Source organism: Staurois parvus, unplaced genomic scaffold, assembly GCF_062004578.1.
Source record: "Staurois parvus isolate SC_StPar_1 unplaced genomic scaffold, SC_StPar_1.0 ptg000574l, whole genome shotgun sequence".
NCBI lineage: Eukaryota > Metazoa > Chordata > Amphibia > Anura > Ranidae > Staurois > Staurois parvus.
In genome coordinates, this window is record NW_028318370.1 from 4,358,015 (window position 1) to 4,375,771 (window position 17,757).

Sequence of the window (17,757 nt, forward strand, 5' to 3'; positions counted from 1 at the left end):
CTGCATCACGTTTCCATCCAATATCTCCTGGTACTGAAGAGAATTCATGGTACCTTGCACACGCTGAAGCTTCCCTGTACCTGCAGAAGCAAAACAGCCCCAAAGCATGATTGACCCTCCACCATGCTTCACAGTAGGCAAGGTGTTCTTTTCATCATAGGCCTTGTTCTTCCTCCTCCAAACATAGCGTTGATCCATGGGCCCAAACAGTTCTAATTTTGTTTCATCAGTCCACAGAACACTATCCCACAACTTTTGTGGTTTGTCCACATGGCTTTTGGCATACTGCAGTCGACTCTTCTTATTCTTTGGAGACAGCAAGGGGGTACGCCTGGGAGTTCTGGCACGGAGGCCTTCATTACGCAGTGTGCGTCTTATTGTCTGGGCTGAAACTTCTGTACCCACATCTGACAAATCTTTTCTCAGTTCCTCAGCAGTCACACGGGGACTTCTCTCCACTCTACGCTTCAGGTAGCGCACAGCAGTCGAAGTCAGCATCTTCTTTCTGCCACGACCAGGTAGCGTTTCAACAGTGCCCTTTGCCTTGAATTTGCGAATGATGCTTCCTAAGGTGTCTCTTGGTATGTTTAACATCTTTGCAATCTTCTTATAGCCATTGCCCTTCCTGTGAAGAGAAATCACCTCTTCTCTTGTCTTCCTGGACCATTCTCTTGCCTTCACCATGTTTGTAACCACACCAGTAAATGTCTAGAAGGAGCTGAGTATCACAGTCATTTTAAAGCTGCCTAATTGGTGCTTATTATGCTTGATTGCTGCTCGGTGACATCCACAGGTGTTTTCAATACCTGATGGAAAGCACCTGTATGAACCTCTGTTCTTCAGAGTGGTAGTCTTTAAGGGGTTGAATAATTGTGGCAATGAAGAAACCACATAAGAACCATTTACTACTGTATTACATAAACAATTGATGTCATTTTAGTTGCATTTGGGTAGTTACAACGTCCTTGTAGGATTTGATTCTGAATACAATTCCAAATGTACACTATAGTCCCTAAACCCCTTTACAGCATTGGGGGTTGAATAATTTTGGACACAACTGTATATTTAATAGACATCACACCAATTTACTTTAAACTGAACTCCAGGATATCAACCACATCCTAAACGTGCTAGATTACTACAAGTCCAAAGAGGAGTATACCACCTTGTAGACTCATCTCTAATTTACATTTTTACTGAGCTCCGGGAGCATAGCTATCGCTATACCTTTGGCATTCTGATGCTAGACCTTTGAGTTTTGGCTCCTTCAGCTTCAGAGTTGCATGCAGCCACACGGTTCGCCCCTCCTCTCCTCTTGCACAACCACAGAGCACTTTGTATATAACCCATTCACAAAATACACAGCCTCCTGTAAATGGACTGCAGAGTGGCTGCTGTGTGACAAAGCAGCATCACCAGTGTCAGAGCACTGGGAATACAGCAATAGTTGTACACCCAATGCTCAGTAAAACGGTTAGTTGAACTACAAAAAAAAAAAAAAAAAGAAGATATGGACTTGAGGATGCACCTTGCTAGGCTTAACCCGTAGTAAACCAGCAGATATTAGAGAGTGGCAGAATTCACAGAGTTCAGTATTAACATTTTAGCATAATAAAGCATATCTAAACCCCAATAGTGAACTTCTTTTATTTGGTCTCCTTTATTCTTCCAAATATGAAATTAAAAACTTTTAATATTGGTTTAAAAAAAAAAAATACCGGTTCATCCTGACAGAAATGTGAGCGGATAACTACAAGTGCACGTTGCATCTGCTTTCTATTATCAGTTACAATGTTCTTAGCTTTGTGGACTAGAGAAGCATGTCTCTCTATGTTATGAACAATAGATGGTCCTATCTGATTTCTATTGTCCTGATATGGAAGGGAGAGTGAAGAGTTGTCACCCTAGGACAGGAAGTATGTTATTGGCAGAATGCCCAGTTGAAAAGGCCAGAAAAGAAGAAAACTGTTGCTCCCACTACAACTAAATACCAGTAAGGTATAGTAGAAAAATTTTTTTTGGGGGGGGGGGGGGGTTAGATACTCTTTAACCTCCCTAACGATATTCCCGAGTGTAGCTCGGGGTAAAATGTCTGTACCAAAAGCGGTAACCCCGAGCTACACTCAGGCTTACCATGCGGCGTTGCTCAGGGAGTCCCTGCAGAGCTTACCTTGTCCTTCGCTCCGGCGATATCCCCCCTGCAGCATCCCCGGCCATCTCCTCCGGCCGATGCCGGCATCCGGCTCCTGTGTTCCGGTCCCTGTGACGTCGGGACGTACGGGCGCCGCCGGCGGCGAGAAATTTGACAATTTTAAAAAAAATGTCATTTTTTTCAAAACGATTTTACATCGTAAAACATTGCTGTTTCAACCCATTTCACATACATTTTGTCCCGAGTGCTCTGTCCTGTCCCGTCTGCATTTTGACTGTTCTTTCTGCCTGGAAACTTAGAAAAGTCCATAGCGTCCAAAAAGCGTCCCTTTATGTCAAAAGCGGTTTTAGACCGGCTAGAGAACAGCGATAGTAAATCAGAACCACTTGCAGAATTGAGTGATAATGATTCGTGGGGGAAATTCGTCATCAGACACTGAAAACAATTTTGCGACTTTGCTCAGTGATGTGCGAACTTGGCGCTCTATTTCAAATTTCAGTGTTTTTGGTTTGATTATATTATTGAATTAAATGTATTATTATTATATTATTTTTTATGATTATTTATTAAATTATAATTTATGATTTCGTGTTTCAAATTTTATCATACCCGGGATGTTTACTAGACTCTTGTTCGGACAGATTTCAGTGAGTTATTCCTAAATATTACAACCTACAATAAAAAAACTTCATATTTTCATGCAAAATAATGTACCGCTTTCAGTACTAAAAATCTGAAATAATCAGACCGCTAGGGAGGTTAATACACTAAGTGTTGGCATGTGTTGACTGGAAAAATGTGTTCCAATAATCTACTAATATTGGGTCAAATGGTAGGAAATGGATAAACCTTACAATCAAAATATAGAAAAACTAGTTCAAAGAAGAAGCGTGCATGCGTATTACCTCTTGGCGCTGGCCGAACGCAAATGTGCGGCCTCCCGGCGTCTGGGCCTAGACGCCGAGTGGCCGCACATTTGCGTTCTATTAAAAAAAAAAAAAACACATGTGTGCTGAGAGTGCGCGCCCTGCACGCTCCCAGCACACACGTTCTGTACTCACGGAAAGGTCCCGATCGGGACCTTTCCCAATCATGGGACTGTCGTGACAGCGAATCACGGCGGTCACGTGACCCTAAAACCCCACCCTGCCTCTCAGCTTCTGGAACTCTTAAAGGGCCGGGAGGCGCCAAGGGGTTAACATCAACTGCCTACATGTTAACAGCTTGACTGACATATCTGCACAATCTAATTTAGGCCCCTTTCACATGGATGTTCCGATCAGGTACACCTGCCCATTTTTCAGGCGGACGCGATCAGAACCTCTGTGCTCCTCCATGAAGTAGCGGGTGTAAACAGACATGTGTCCGTTTACACACGCAGACATCCAATCTGATCCTCCAAAAAAGACAGCTCGGATGGCAATCGGACGGAAACGGACAAGCTGTCTGTTTCTATCTGACCACCTATTGAGGAGAGCGGGCCGTGTCCGCTCTGTATAAGCAGATGGACACGGACCTGTCATCCGCTTGCTCGGGATGGGGGGAGGGGGGGGGGAGAGAATATTAGCAGACAGATCCCCCACTGAGCAAGCGGATCCGCCCCATGTGAAAAGGGGCCTAAGAGTTTCCACATAACTGGAGGCCCCATTTACACTGTTGCATGCAGTAATGCACACGTTCTGCAGTTTGGACTGTTGCAGCGTCATTCATTGTGAATGCATCTTTCCCAAAGCACACGCACTGCAGCGCAACACATTGCAATGTCGGTAAGAAAACAAAATAGTACAAGCACCATTTTGGGGTTTTAGTCAGCACACTCAAATGAATAGGAAGCACACTCACCTTTATTAATATTCCCCAGAATGGGCTCCTTCTCACCAAGTGCGGCATTTTCAGGATATGCCTCCGGAGGTAGACCTACCACGATTAAAAAGCTTCTATAAGACCGCGTCATCTATAATAGTAACTACACCCTCCCTTCAGATTCATCCCCATCACCGGTGTAAATGAAACACTAATTATACTACATGCAATTATGTGGAATGTGTTTCCTGCTGGGGTTGGAGTGTTTGAGCTCCACCCAGTTCAAGATTATACTAGTCCTATGGATTAGGGCTGGTATCCCAATGTGCAGATCAGGGGCGGACTGACAACTCATGGGGCCCCCGGGCAATAGGGGATCATGGGGCCCGTGTCCTTGCCCACACTCAAAACACAACCAAAAAAGCCTATGAAAGGTACCAGGGGCATCTCATGGGGCTTCTTACTGACCCCGGGCAGTGGCCGAGTTTCTGAATGGTCAGTCCGCCCCTGGTGCAGATCCATTGCCATGCTGATATCAGCCCACTGCCATCAAAAAATCACTTCTTAGGTGGCTCAAATAATTAAAATGTTTGCACTTTCTAATGCTGTTCTTGCTATAGCAATTATTGACATTTGACAGTAACAGCAACAATCTTTACCCTTTGACACTGCTCTGTTCCCCCACCTTGAACACCAGAGTGTCCGCTTGATGCCTGTAAAGTCTCCAGTGCTCTGTGAGAAACATCAGGAAAACCAGAGTTAGACTTACCGGTAACTCCTTATCTACGAGTCTTCCAGGACAGCCATCTGAGACCTTGGGCTCCTCCCTCCGGATCAGGAAACACACCATCCCCCATGCCTTTAAAAGGCGGGCCTCCGGGCCTCACATCCAGTTATTAAAAGAGAACTAGCGGAAGCCACTGAAAGACACAAATATAGGTAAATACATTTTTCATGCAGTCAACCTTAACTCTCTCGGTTGTACATTAGAAGGGTGGGAATTACCGGCTGTCCTGGAAGACTCGTAGAAAAGGAGTTACCGGTAAGTCTAACTCTGGTTTTCTCCCTACGTCTTCCAGGACAGCCATCTGAGACGATAAACGAGCACTTACCCCCTTAGGGTGGGTCCACCGCCTGGAGGACCTTGCGTCCGAATGCCTGTTCCTTATCTGACAGGATATCCAAGCGATAATGCTTCACGAAGGTAGAAAACCTCGACCAAGTGGCTGACTTACAGATTTCCTCCGGCGAAGCCCCGGCTCTCTCCGCCCAGGACGCTGCCAAGGATCTAGTTGAGTGGGCCTTAACAAAAGGAGGCGGAATCCCCAAGACCTTGTAAGATTCCCCAATAGCCAGCCTAATCCACCTGCCTATCGTGGCTTTAGATGCTGCCAACCCCTTTCTCTGCCCTGAAAACAAAACAAAAAGGGAATCCGACTTCATAAATTCCCTGGACCTGTCTAAATAAATTATAAGACTCCTCTTTACATCCAGCAAACCTAGGCTTTCTTCCTCTTTACCTTCAGAGGAAGAACAAAAGGTCGGCAGAACAATATCCTGCGACCTGTGAAAAGAGGAGGATACTTTAGGAAGGAATCCTTGATCAGTCCTAAGCACCATCCTGTCCTTAAGAATGGTCAAGTAAGGCTCCCTAATTGAGAGCGCCTGTAGCTCACTCACCCTACGGGCCGATGTGATTGCTACCAAAAAAACTATCTTTAAGGTCAAAAACTTGAAAGCTGACTCCTCTAAAGGCTCAAAAGGTTCTCGATCCAAAGCACTTAGGACCAGAGACAGATCCCAGCTCGGACAACCTCCCACCTTAGCAGGCCTAGCCCTGGAGAGAGATCTAAAAAAATCAATTACAAAGGGATTTTGTTGCAAAGAGCACTGCAAAAAAATACTCAAAGCAGAAGCCTGTACCTTCAAGGTGCTGATCGAGAGTCCTCTATCTGTCCCCTCCTGAAAAAAGTCCAAAACCATCGGAACGTCCAGGGGCCCTGGTCGGTCCGAACACCACGAGGCAAATCTTTTCCAGACCTTTGAATAAATGGCTCTGGTTACCGGCTTGCGACAGCCCACCAAAGTCTTTATTACCTGATCAGAGAACCCCCTGGCTCTGAGGATCTGTTCCTCAAGAACCAGGCCGTCAACCGTAACGTCTTGACTCGCGGATGCAAAAGCGGACCCTGTGCAATCAGATCTGCCCTTTCCGGCAAGGGATACAGGCAAGCCGACGCCAGCCTGTTCAGTAGGGAAAACCATGGCCTTCTCGGCCAAAAAGGAGCGATCAAGAGTAGATCCGACCTTTCCTCTAAAAATTTTTGCAGGACCGCCGGAATCAGCCTGATTGGAGGGAACGCATAGGCCAGCCTGAAATCCCAGGTGGTCGACAGAGCGTCTATCCCCAAGCTCTGCTCTCGCGAGTTTAGGGTAAAGAACTGGTCGACCTTCCTGTTCTCCCGTGACGCAAAAAGATCCACCTCCGGTTTCCCCCACCTGGACACCAACTCCTGAAACACCTCTTGGTTGAGTGACCAATCGTCGTGGGAGAGTGGCCGTCGGCTCAGGAAATCCGCAAGCGAATTTTGAGAACCCTTTAAGTGTACTGCCGAAATTGAACGCAGATTCTGTTCTGCCCAGGTCAGAATATCGCCCGCGATCCTCTGCAGCGAAGGACTCCTTGTCCCCCCGTTTGTTCACATAAGCTACTGTTGCCATGTTGTCTGAACGAACCTGTACATGAAGGCCCTTCAAGCCTGCCTGAAAAACCTCCAAGGCTTTCCCGACCGCCAACAGCTCCCGCTGATTTGAGGGCTTTAAGGAGTCCTCCTGGGGCCACCTCCCCTGGGCCGTTCTCCCTTGTAGATGAGCCCCCCAACCAAAACTGCTGGCGTCTGTGGTTACAATGAGTGGATCCAATGGCCTCCAATCCAGACCCTTGGTCAAGTTCCTCTCTTTTTGCCACCACCACAGAGATCTCTTGACTCTGGACGGAAGCCGGACCTGCCGCTCCAGCTCTGAGACATTTCCGTCCCATTCCTTTAACAAGAAGGCCTGGAGCGGTCTCTGGTGAAATCTCGCCCATGGAACCGCCGGAAAGCAGGATGTCATAAGACCCACTGCCCCTGCAACCTCCCTCACCGAAACAGGCAGGTTGCACTGCAACCCTAACAACACCCGATTCATCTTCTCGAACTTCTCCCGTGGCAGAAAAATTTTTTCCTCTACAGAAGAGATCTCGTACCCTAGGAAAACCATCCTCTGTGCGGGTACCAGAGACGACTTCTCCCTGTTGATAAGCCAGCCCAGACCCTGCAGGAGATTCTGGACTACTCCCAGGTGCTCGAGCAACAGTTGCCGAGACCCGGCCACCAAAAGCAAGTCGTCCAGGTAAGGAACCACCAAGATTGATCTCAGCCTCAGGGGAACCAAAGCTTCTGCTAAAACCTTTGTAAAGATCCTGGGAGCTGATGCTAGACCGAAGGGCAAGGCCCGAAACTGCCAATGGAAAGTCTGCGATCCCATCCTTATGGCCAACCTCAGGAACTTCTGACTTGCCTGGTGGATGGGAATGTGAAAATAAGCATCTCTCAAGTCCACTGTGGCCATGAAGCACCCCCGAAACAGGATATTCTTTACCGAATAAATCGATTCCATTCTGAAGCGTTTGTATGTTAGGGCCTGATTTAGGGAGCGTAGATTCAGGATTAACCTGAATTTTCCTGAAGGCTTTCCCACCACAAAGATGTGTGAGTAACACCCTGAACCCCGCTCGTTCTGAGGCACCTGCACCAGAACTCTCTGGTCCACCAATTCCCCTATAAGACCGCATAACGCCTGAGACTTCCTGCGGTCCCTGGGAAGATCTGTAACCAAGAACCTGTTTGGAGGGCAGTCCCCGAACTCTATCCTGTAGCCTCCCTGAATCAGGCTCCAAATGAAGGGGCTCGGGGATATAGAAGCCCACTGAGGGAGAAAGGACCCCAACCTTCCCCCTACCGGGCCATCCAAGTCATTGGGGCTTGGAGGATCCCTGAGGAGGATTGAATAATATGCCTCCCCGGCCTCTGTTTTTATGCCCTGTCCAATGCTTCTTTGGCTGAACTTCTCTATTCGGAAGCACTTGGGTTCTAGGCCGAAAGGTTTTCCTAGGAAAGACCTTTTTTCTACTCTCTGGGAAGGTCTTTTTCCTATCTGCCGTGCGCTCAAGAGCCTCCTCCAAGCCTGGGCCAAAAAGGTTATCCCCCAAAAATGGTAATGCGCATAAACGCAACTTGGACGCTGAATCCCCCGCCCAGGTTTTTAACCACAAAGCTCGCCTAGCTGAGTTAACCAGGGCTGAGGACCTGGCCGCAAGCTTGACCGATTCTGCCGAGGCGTCTGCCAAAAACCCCACCGCTTTCAGAAGCAACGGTAGTGACTTTAGGATCTGCTGCCTCGAGGTTCCTGCCGCTAGGTGATTCTGTAGTTGGGCTAACCAGCACTTCAAATTTCTGGCCACGCAAGTCGCCGACAGGGCTGGCTTCAAACTGACTGAACAGGATTCCCAGGCTCTTCGCAACAAAACTTCCCCCCTCTTGTCCATAGGGTCCTTTAAGGCCCCCATGTCCTCAAAGGCCAGATCCGTCCTTTTCGAAATCCTGGACAAAGGGGCGTCTAACTTTGGAACCTTATTCCAGGGTTGCAAGGGATCCTCATCAAAGGGGAATCTCCTCTTTAGGGCACCGGAAAAGAAGGGCCTCCTCTCCGGGCTTTCCCACTCCTGTCTGATAGTTTCAACCAAGGAACTATGGACCGGAAAAACTCTGGCTTTTTTAGCATGAAGCCCCTGATACATGAGATCATGCTTCGACAAGGTCACTTCTTCCTCCTCTATCTCCAGAGTCTCATAAATTGCTTTCAAAAGCTCATCCACCTCTTCTAGGGCCAATCTATACTTAGAGCCTGAAGAGGTGGGGGCTTCCTCCTCTTCGGACCCTGAACCTAACTGGGAGGATGTCCGAGATCGAGGAACATCTTCCTCCTCTTCCGGAACTACCTGCCGGGAGGGCACGATCCCCAATGCAGACTGCGAACCAATCTCCAAAGGAGACTGAACCCTATCCAGAAGGGACCTAAACGCCTGAAAAGTTGCTGACATATCCTCTTTAATAGAGGACAAAACTTTATGGCATGTTGTAAAAGATTCGTCTCTAACAAGACTATCAATGCAGTTGCGGCATAAAGGCTTCTCATATCCTGCGCCTAACTTGGCCGCACACACTGCACATCTCCTCTTTGGGGCCTGTACCGGGGTCCTGTCCTGTGTTTTAGTCTAAAGAAGAAATAACAAAAAAACAGAACTAGGCACTTGAGAGGAACAATATCCCAGGACCCCCACTGCATCCAGTAATGTGGAAAAAATTGCAGCGTGCCCTAACACCCACAAACTTGGGGACTTAAGGGACCTCCTAAACCCCCCCCCCCCCAGGAATATAGCATAAAGGGGAGCCTCCCCAAGCTTACCTGGGAGGAGCCGGTACCGGGACCGGGGTCAGCCTGAGAAGGACCTGCTTCCATTGTCCCCCTGGTGTGGAGACAGCGCCGCCGCTCCGCACGCCCACCGGCTTTTAATTCCCCTGGTGGTGCCTGCGCCTCTGGAGATCGGAGCCGGCGTCTCCGGCGCCCACGTCACTGGCGGACTTCCGGCCTGTGGAGCGCACCCGCCCTGCTACTTCCGGTTGCTGGAACGCAAGGCCGCGCCCAACCGGAAGTCCCGCCTCTCCCCTGCACATTCAACTGAATGCCGGGTCAGAAGAGAGGCAACGATCGGGGCAAGCCCCAGTGACATGCGGCAGCGCCGGTTACCCACCTGGGCCTGAAGGACACCACCAGATGCCAGCCCCACCACGTGGAAGGCACCGGGGACGGAGGTACAGACCACACCACACCCTTCCAGGCCAGCCTTCCTGAGGGTGCGAGGATCACCCTGGCTCCTACGGCGTGCATCCTTCCGGCTCAGGAAACACAAAAAACTGGATGTGAGGCCCGCCTTTTAAAGGCATGGGGGATGGTGTGTTTCCTGATCCGGAGGGAGGAGCCCAAGGTCTCAGATGGCTATCCTGGAAGACGTAGGGAGAAAGGCTGGCTTTTTCTGCCTGTGCGGACCATCACACTCACTGCTGTCACTGGTAAAGTCCCACACACAGCTGCAGCCTTGGAAGCTTTACCGACAGCAGCTTTGGGCAGGGCCAGTACAGGACCTACAGTGGGGATCGAAAGTTTGGGCACCCCAGCTAAAAATTTGTATTAATGTGCATAAAGAAGCCAAGGAAAGATGGAAAAATCTCCAAAAGGCATCAAATTACAGATTAGACATTCTTATAATATGTCAACAAAAGTTAGATTTTATTTCCATCATTTACACTTTCAAAATAACAGAAAACAAAAAAAATGGTGTCTGCAAAAGTTTGGGCACCCTGCAGAATTTATAGCATGCACTGCCCCCTTTGCAACGCTGAGACCTGGCAGTGTCATGGATTGTTCTCAATCATCGTCTGGGAAGACCAGGTGATGTCAATCTCAAAGGTTTTAAATTCCCAGACTCATCTGACCTTGCCCCAACAATCAGCACCATGGGTTCTTCTAAGCAGTTCTCTAGAAAACTGAAACTGAAAATAGTTGACGCTCACAAAGCTGGAGAAGGCTATAAGAAGATAGCAAAGAGTTTTCAGATGTCAATATCCTCTATTCGGAATGTAATTAAGAAATGGCAGTCATCAGGAACAGTGGAAGTTAAAGCAAGATCTGGAAGACCAAGAAAAATATCAGACAGAACAGCTCGCAGGATTGTGAGAAAAACTATTCAAAACCCACGTTTGACTGCACGATCCCTCCAGAAAGATCTGGCAGACACTGGAGTTGTGGTACACTATTCCACTATAAAGAGATACTTGTACAAATATGGTCTTCATGGAAGAGTCATCAGAAGAAAACCTCTTCTACGTCCTCACCACAAAAATCATCGTTTGAACTTTGCAAATGAACATATAGACAAGCCTGATGCATTTTGGAAACAAGTTCTGTGGACCGATGAGGTTAAAATTGAACTTTTTGGCCGGAATGAGCAAAGGTACGTTTGGAGAAGAAGGGGCACAGAATTTAATGAAAAGAACCTCTGTCCAACTGTGAAGCATGGGGTTGGATCAATCATGCTTTGGGGTTGTGTTGCAGCCAGTGGCACAGGGAACATCTCACAAGTAGAAGGAAAAATGGATTCAATAAAATTTCAGCAAATTTTGGATGGTAACTTGATGCCATCTGTGAAAAAGCTGAAGTTAAAGAGAGGATGGCTTTTACAAATGGATAATGATCCTAAACACACCTCAAAATCCACGGGGGATTACATCAAGAAGCGTAAACTGAAGGTTTTGCCATGGCCTTCACAATCTCCTGACCTCAACATAATTGAAAATCTATGGATAGACCTTAAAAGAGCAGTGCGTGACAGACAGCTCAGAAATCTCAAAGAACTGGAAGACTTTTGTAAGGAAGAATGGGCAAAGATACCTCAAACAAGAATTGAAAGACTCTTGGCTGGCTACAAAAAGCGTTTACAAGCTGTGATACTTGCCAAAGGGGGCAGTACAAGATATTAACTCTGCAGGGGGCCCAAACTTTTGCAGACGCCATTTTTTTGTTTTCTGTTATTTTGAAACTGTAAATGATGGAAATAAAATCTAACTTTTGTTGACATATTATAAGAATGTCTAATCTGTAATTTGATGCCTTTTGGAGATTTTTCCATCTTTCCTTGGCTTCTTTATGCACATTAATACAAATTTTTAGCTGGGGTGCCCAAACTTTTAAGCCCCACTGTATTACAGAAAGTAGGGATGGACCGAAATTTTGGTTGCCGAATTGTTTTGGATGAAATAAGCCCTATCGGCACTTTGCCGACATAAAAAAAATTAACTGATACAGGTGCCGAAAATGTCCTTTGGCCAGTGCTGTAGAGGAGAGGAGATTAAGAGAGTGCCGCTGCATCTTGGTTCCGCCCTGCTTTGTTCTGACCGGGGAGAGATGTGGGTTGCGCTGATCCCCTCCTCTTACAGGAGGGAGGCACGGCTGCGCAGTGATGCCTTGCCGCATGTTAGTGTTAGTGGTCGAGCTGCTTGATGGACCAAGCTGGGCTGCTTTTAAGTTTGCTAGACGATGAGGGGAGTAGGCTACGCATAAAATGGGTGTCAGGGGCCGCAGGCTACGCATAAAATGGGTGTCAGGGGGCCGCAGGCTACGCATAAAATGGCTGTCAGGGGGCCGCAGGCTACGCATAAAATGGCTGTCAGGGGGCCGCAGGCTACGCATAAAATGGCTGTCAGGGGGCCGCAGGCTACGCATAAAACGGCTGTCAGGGGGCCGCAGGCTACGCATAAAATGGCTGTCAGGGGGCCGCAGGCTACGCATAAAATGGCTGTCAGGGGGCCGCAGGCTACATATAAAATGGCTATCAGGGGCCGCAGGCTACACATAAAATGGCTATCAGGGGCCGCAGCCTACGCATAAAATGGCTATCAGGGGCCGCAGCCTACGCATAAAATGGCTATCAGGGGCCGCAGCCTACGCATAAAATGGCTATCAGGGGCCGCAGCCTACGCATAAAATGGCTATCAGGGGCCGCAGGCTACGCATAAAATGGCTGTCAGGGGCCGCAGGCTACGCATAAAATGGCTGTCAGGGGCCGCAGGCTACGCATAAAATGGCTGTCAGGGGCCGCAGGCTACGCATAAAATGGCTATCAGAGGCCGCAGGCTACGCATAAAATGGCTGTCAGGGGCCGCAGGCTACGCATAAAATGGCTGTCAGGGGCCGCAGGCTACATATAAAATGGCTGTCAGGGGCCGCAGGCTACATATAAAATGGCTGTCAGGGGCCGCAGGCTACATATAAAATGGCTGTCAGGGGCCGCAGGCTACATATAAAATGGCTGTCATGGGCTGCAGGCTACGCATAAAATGGCTGTCATGGGCCGCAGGCTACGCATAAAATGGCTGTCATGGGCCGCAGGCTACGCATAAAATGGCTGTCATGGGCCGCAGGCTACGCATAAAATGGCTGTCATGGGCCGCAGGCTACGCATAAAATGGCTGTCATGGGCCGCAGGCTACGCATAAAATGGCTGTCATGGGCCGCAGGCTACGCATAAAATGGCTGTCATGGGCCGCAGGCTACACATAAAATGGGTGTCAGGGGGTCATGACACCCATCCCATGCGCAGCCTGCACATCTGACACCCTAACTTCTTCCCACCCGGCCTATTGTACGACTGCCAAACAGAAACCCTCTAGCGCGATCTGTCACTAGCTGTGTCCACGGGACACGGCCGATGACAGATCACTACACCAGCCCATTGCCAGTGTCAATTTCAGTTTTTGGCAAAGTGCATACCGAATTTTCGGTTTCAGTTTCGCCACCGGAATTTTCATTTCGGTGCACCCCTAACAGAAAGCCTTTTTACACCCCTAAAAGTATGAAGAAAACTACAGGGTTATTACTGACAAAAAGGCACAATGAACTGTAGCCAGACGTTGCGGGAAAAGAAAAAAGAAAAAAGGGAAAAAAAGGGAAAAGGTAAAAAGAAAGAAAAAAAAAGGGGAAAGGGAAAAAAAGAAAAAAGGGAAAAAGAAAGAAAAAAGGGAAAAAGGGAAAAGAAAAGAAAAGAAAAAGGGAAAAGAAAAGAAAAAGGGAAAAAGGGAAAAGAAGAAAAAAAGGGAAAAAGGGAAAAGAAGAAAAAAAGGGAAAAGAAGAAAAAAAGGGAAAAGAAAGATTTACTTGATTCCCCCCCATCAACAAAGTCAGTTGGGATGAGGGGGGGGGCTGCATGTAGCCTTCCTGGCCGGCAGATCACAAGGATTACTGCTAGTGGCTATAGCTGCAGACAGCAATTACGTGCCAAAAATCCAACAGGCTGGTTGTACTGAAGTTGATCGACTTCAGTACAGTCTGCCTGCCCATACATGGAATCTTGGTCAGTCCTTGCGGTGCTGGCCAAGATTTGACCTATGCATAGCTGGCTTAAGTGGCTACTACAAAGCTATTCCTGGCTTCAAAGCAAGGGCTTGTAGTCAAAGCCATCTATAAAAAAAAAATAAAAAGAAATATGAATTAAAGCAAGAAACCAGAGTAAGAAGTCAGAGTACACATACTTTAAGCTGGATAGGAGATCTGCAATTTGTAAGAAATGGCTTATCACTCAGATCTGAGCATTTTCATAAATAGTTTTCCCGCCCATGGTTCAGGGTGGAGTCTATGTATAACTAGTGGAGATACTCTATTACATGCAGTAGTTTGAAGGTGCCTTACATACTTGGCAGTAAACTGTACTGGTGGGTGTTATTTTCCGTACCAACCTCCACCTTGGAGGTGAAAATGCAGATATCCCCCGAAATGTTCTTAAAGGTTATGCAGTTAAATATTTGGCCTTTAGCAAGTCACTGGCCAAAGTTCGACACATTTTGGGTCACACCATGTGATTACATCAGGCAGACCCTCCCACTTGGCACAAACTCAGCAAGTGCACTAAAAAAGCTGCAACTACATTTTTTTTTTTTCTTTACTTTCTTGTGTGTATAATTGACTGGGACAACCAAACTGGAGTGTCAGCCCCAGTATACCTACTGGGTGTTATGGTGCAAATTATTCTGTGCCCAGCAGGTAATGAAGACTTGGTGTGAATCAGTGTGCTTGTCACCGTGGTTATGTTTCCAGTGGTGTTCACTTTGTCTTCCTGACTCACAGGTTGTCCTTCCTTGTTCCAGGTGACCACAAATTTCTGAGTTCCAGAGACACTGCACTGGGTGAAAAGCCAATCTGCATCTTCTGCTGGATTGTTTTCATTCTCTGATAGGAAGATAATTAAAAAGAAAAAAAAATACAAATTTACCAAAAACAGAATAAATACCTTGTACAAAGGGTCACTATCTATAAACATCACTTGAAGATTAATTAGAGAATCAGCTGAATAGTGTATGGGCAGCACAGTGGCTAAATGGTTAGCACCTCCGCCTGGCAGTACTAGGGTCCCTGGTTCGTATCCCAACCCCGGCACCACCGGCCTGGAGTTTGCATGTTCCCCCTGTGCCTGTGTGAGTTTCCTCCCACAGTCCAAAGACATGCTGGTAGGTTAATTGGCTCCTGTCTAAATTGTCCCTAGTATGTGTATGTATGAATGTGAGTTAGGGACCTTAGATTGTACACCCCTTGAGGGTTAGGGACTGATGTGAATGTACAATATATATGTAAAGTGCTGCGTAAATTGACAGCGCTATATAAGTACCTGAAATAAATAAATGTCAGAAGTGACATCTTGCTTACTACTCTGCATGTGATCACTGATTGGCCAATCAGTGATCACATGATCGGGACCTCACACAGAGGTGCCGTACAGCGATCGGTGTTTCACTGAGTCCGGAAGACACAGTGGGCACCGGATCGCGGTGTACACCCCTTGAGGGTTAGGGACTGATGGGAATGTACAGCGCTGCGCACATTGAAGGCGCTATAGAAGTACCTGAAATAAATAAAAATAAATCATGCAGCATTAAAGCAGAACCAATGTGATTTGTTTTTTTAATGTTGACAGGAGTTTTTTGAGAACAAAGGAGACTATGGGGGAGATTTACTTAAAGCGGAGTTCCACTCACACGGTCAAAAAATAAAAATCAGCGGCTACAAAAACTGTAGCCGCTGACTTTTAAAAAACAGCCACTTACCTGTCCCTCAGTGTGTCCTCCTCGGTGTGTACCGGCCGTCTTCTCTAGTGTGGGCACCCGGCTGTGACAGCTTGCGGCTTCACAGCCGGGTACCCACTGCGAATGCGCGAGTAGCACTGCGCTTCCTGAATGGTCCTGTAGTCTTCTGGGACCTGTCAGTCATGTGTCTCAAAAGGACTACAGGGGGGGAGGGAGGACGCCTTCCACTTCTGATCGCCTAGGCCAGTGGTGGGCAACCTTTTTTTCAACTGAGCCAAATCTCGCCAAAACCACGACTGAAATTTATTTTGAGAGCCACATTTTTAAAACTGAAAATACATCCCCCATATAGTAATTCATCCCCCATATAGTAATTCATCCCCCATAGTAATTCATCCCCCCTATAGTAATTCATCCCCCATAGTAATTCATCCCCCATAGTAATTCATCCCCCATATAGTAATTCATCCCCCATATAGTAATTCATCCCCCATATAGTAATTCATCCCCCATATAGTAATTAATCCCCCATATAGTAATTCATCCCCCATATAGTAATTCATCCCCCATATAGTAATTCATCCCCCATATAGTAATTCATCCCCCATAGTAATTCATCCCCCATAGTAATTCATCCCCCATAGTAATTCATCCCCCATATAGTAATTCATCCCCCATAGTAATTCATCCCCCATAGTAATTAATCCCCCATATAGTAATTCATCCCCCATATAGTAATTCATCCCCCATAGTAATTCATCCCCCATATAGTAATTCATCCCATATAGTAATTCATCCCCCCCATAGTAATTCATCCCCCCCATAGTAATTCATCCCCCCCATAGTAATTCATCCCCCATATAGTAATTCATCCCCCATATAGTAATTCATCCCCCATATAGTAATTCATCCCCCATAGTAATTCATCCCCCATATAGTAATTCATCCCCCATATAGTAATTCATCCCCCATAGTAATTCATCCCCCTATAGTAATTCATCCCCCCTATTAATTCATCCCCCATATTAATTCATCCCCCATATTAAGTCCCCAAGTCCCCCCTGTGTCAATTCACTTACCTTTGCTCCGCGCGTTCCTCTCGCCGTGTTCCCGCGCCGTTCCGGTGTAGCATGAAAATCTGTCTCCTATGAGGATCTGTCCCCCTCGACGTATCTGCGCATGTGCCAGTTTCAGGCATTAGCAGCCGATCGGCTATCTCCGGCACATGCGCAGATACGTCGAGGGGGACAGATCCTCATAGGAGACAGATTTTCATGCTACACTGGTCTTCAGGGCGGACTGTGAGAGGAGCCTAGCGGGAGCCTAGCTCCGCGGGCCGGATTAAAAGGTCCGCCGGGCCGTAGTTTGCCCATTGCTGCCCTATTGCCTGTCACCTGGTGGGCAGTGTGCTCCGGAGACGCAGCCAAGGTGAAAGAGCCGCGGGTTGCCGACACCCGGCCTAGGCGATCGGAGCGGAAGTGGGAGCGGGTACCTGTCAAATTCCGGTACCTGCTCCCCCCTAAGGTGCCAATCCTTAATGGGGAGTGGGGGAGCAGTCTTTAAAGTGGAACTTTCCCTTTTGGGTGGAGCTTCGCTTTAAACTGTTTGGATGCTACACTTACACCAACTTCGGCTTGATCAATTAAATTTTGCCAATAAAACCTGAAAGCTGATTGGTTTTTCTGCAGAGATGCACCAGATTTTGCACCATGCATTTTAAGTAAATAACCCCCTATGAATGTCTCGTGTCATAAATGCGTCTCTGTCACCATGTATGTGCAGCAACAGGTAAAGGAATCCCAATATCAGATCCCCATAAAGCAGATGGTGCCCTGGCCATGACGCCATCTTTGTATAATAGACTACACAGGTCTGTTTGAATACAGATTTCTTACTCTGGAGTGCAGCTTCTTGTGGAAATAAGTGAAAGCTACATGTCAGGCTAGGAGGTAGTATGTGAAGGAGGGGCATGGGCTCCCGTGTTGGGGGCATTTGACCATCTCACTCTTCTTGGGGCTATGTTCTTTTTCGACTTTATAGGGATCTGATATTAGGATTCCTTTCCGTTGT

The 17,757-nt window shown here is 47.4% G+C and overlaps 2 protein-coding genes across 3 annotated transcripts in view; both read right to left on the reverse strand.

Annotated features, from left to right (window-relative positions):
• The window catches only part of LOC149450471 (uncharacterized), a 55,412-nt gene that overhangs the window by 19,395 nt on the left and 18,260 nt on the right, over positions 1–17,757 (reverse strand). For both annotated transcript variants that reach the window (XM_089691924.1, XM_089691923.1), the window contains exons 4-5: positions 14,615–14,836; positions 3,995–4,069 (exon numbers count right to left, since the gene is read on the reverse strand). In XM_089691924.1, coding sequence (XP_089548050.1) covers positions 3,995–4,069; positions 14,615–14,836 — 297 coding nt within the window. The remainder of the gene's footprint in view (positions 1–3,994; positions 4,070–14,614; positions 14,837–17,757) is intronic.
• LOC149450472 (uncharacterized) lies at positions 7,863–9,517 on the reverse strand. Its single transcript, XM_089691945.1, has 2 exons — positions 9,464–9,517; positions 7,863–9,272 (listed from the first exon to the last, which is right to left on the reverse strand). The coding sequence occupies exons 1-2, from the start codon at positions 9,515–9,517 to the stop codon at positions 7,971–7,973; spliced, it is 1,356 nt and encodes a 451-aa protein (XP_089548071.1). The 3' UTR covers positions 7,863–7,970.

What these genes read in the sequence shown, in the direction of transcription:
- LOC149450472 (XM_089691945.1), bottom strand. Translation starts at nt 9,517, where the DNA reads ATGGAAGCAGGTCCTTCTCAGGCTGACCCCGGTCCCGGTACCGGCTCC. An exon ending in CCGGTACCGGCTCCTCCCAG is followed by an intron (nt 9,273 to 9,463) that starts GTAAGCTTGGGG and finishes TTTCTTCTTTAG; the next exon opens with ACTAAAACACAGGACAGGAC.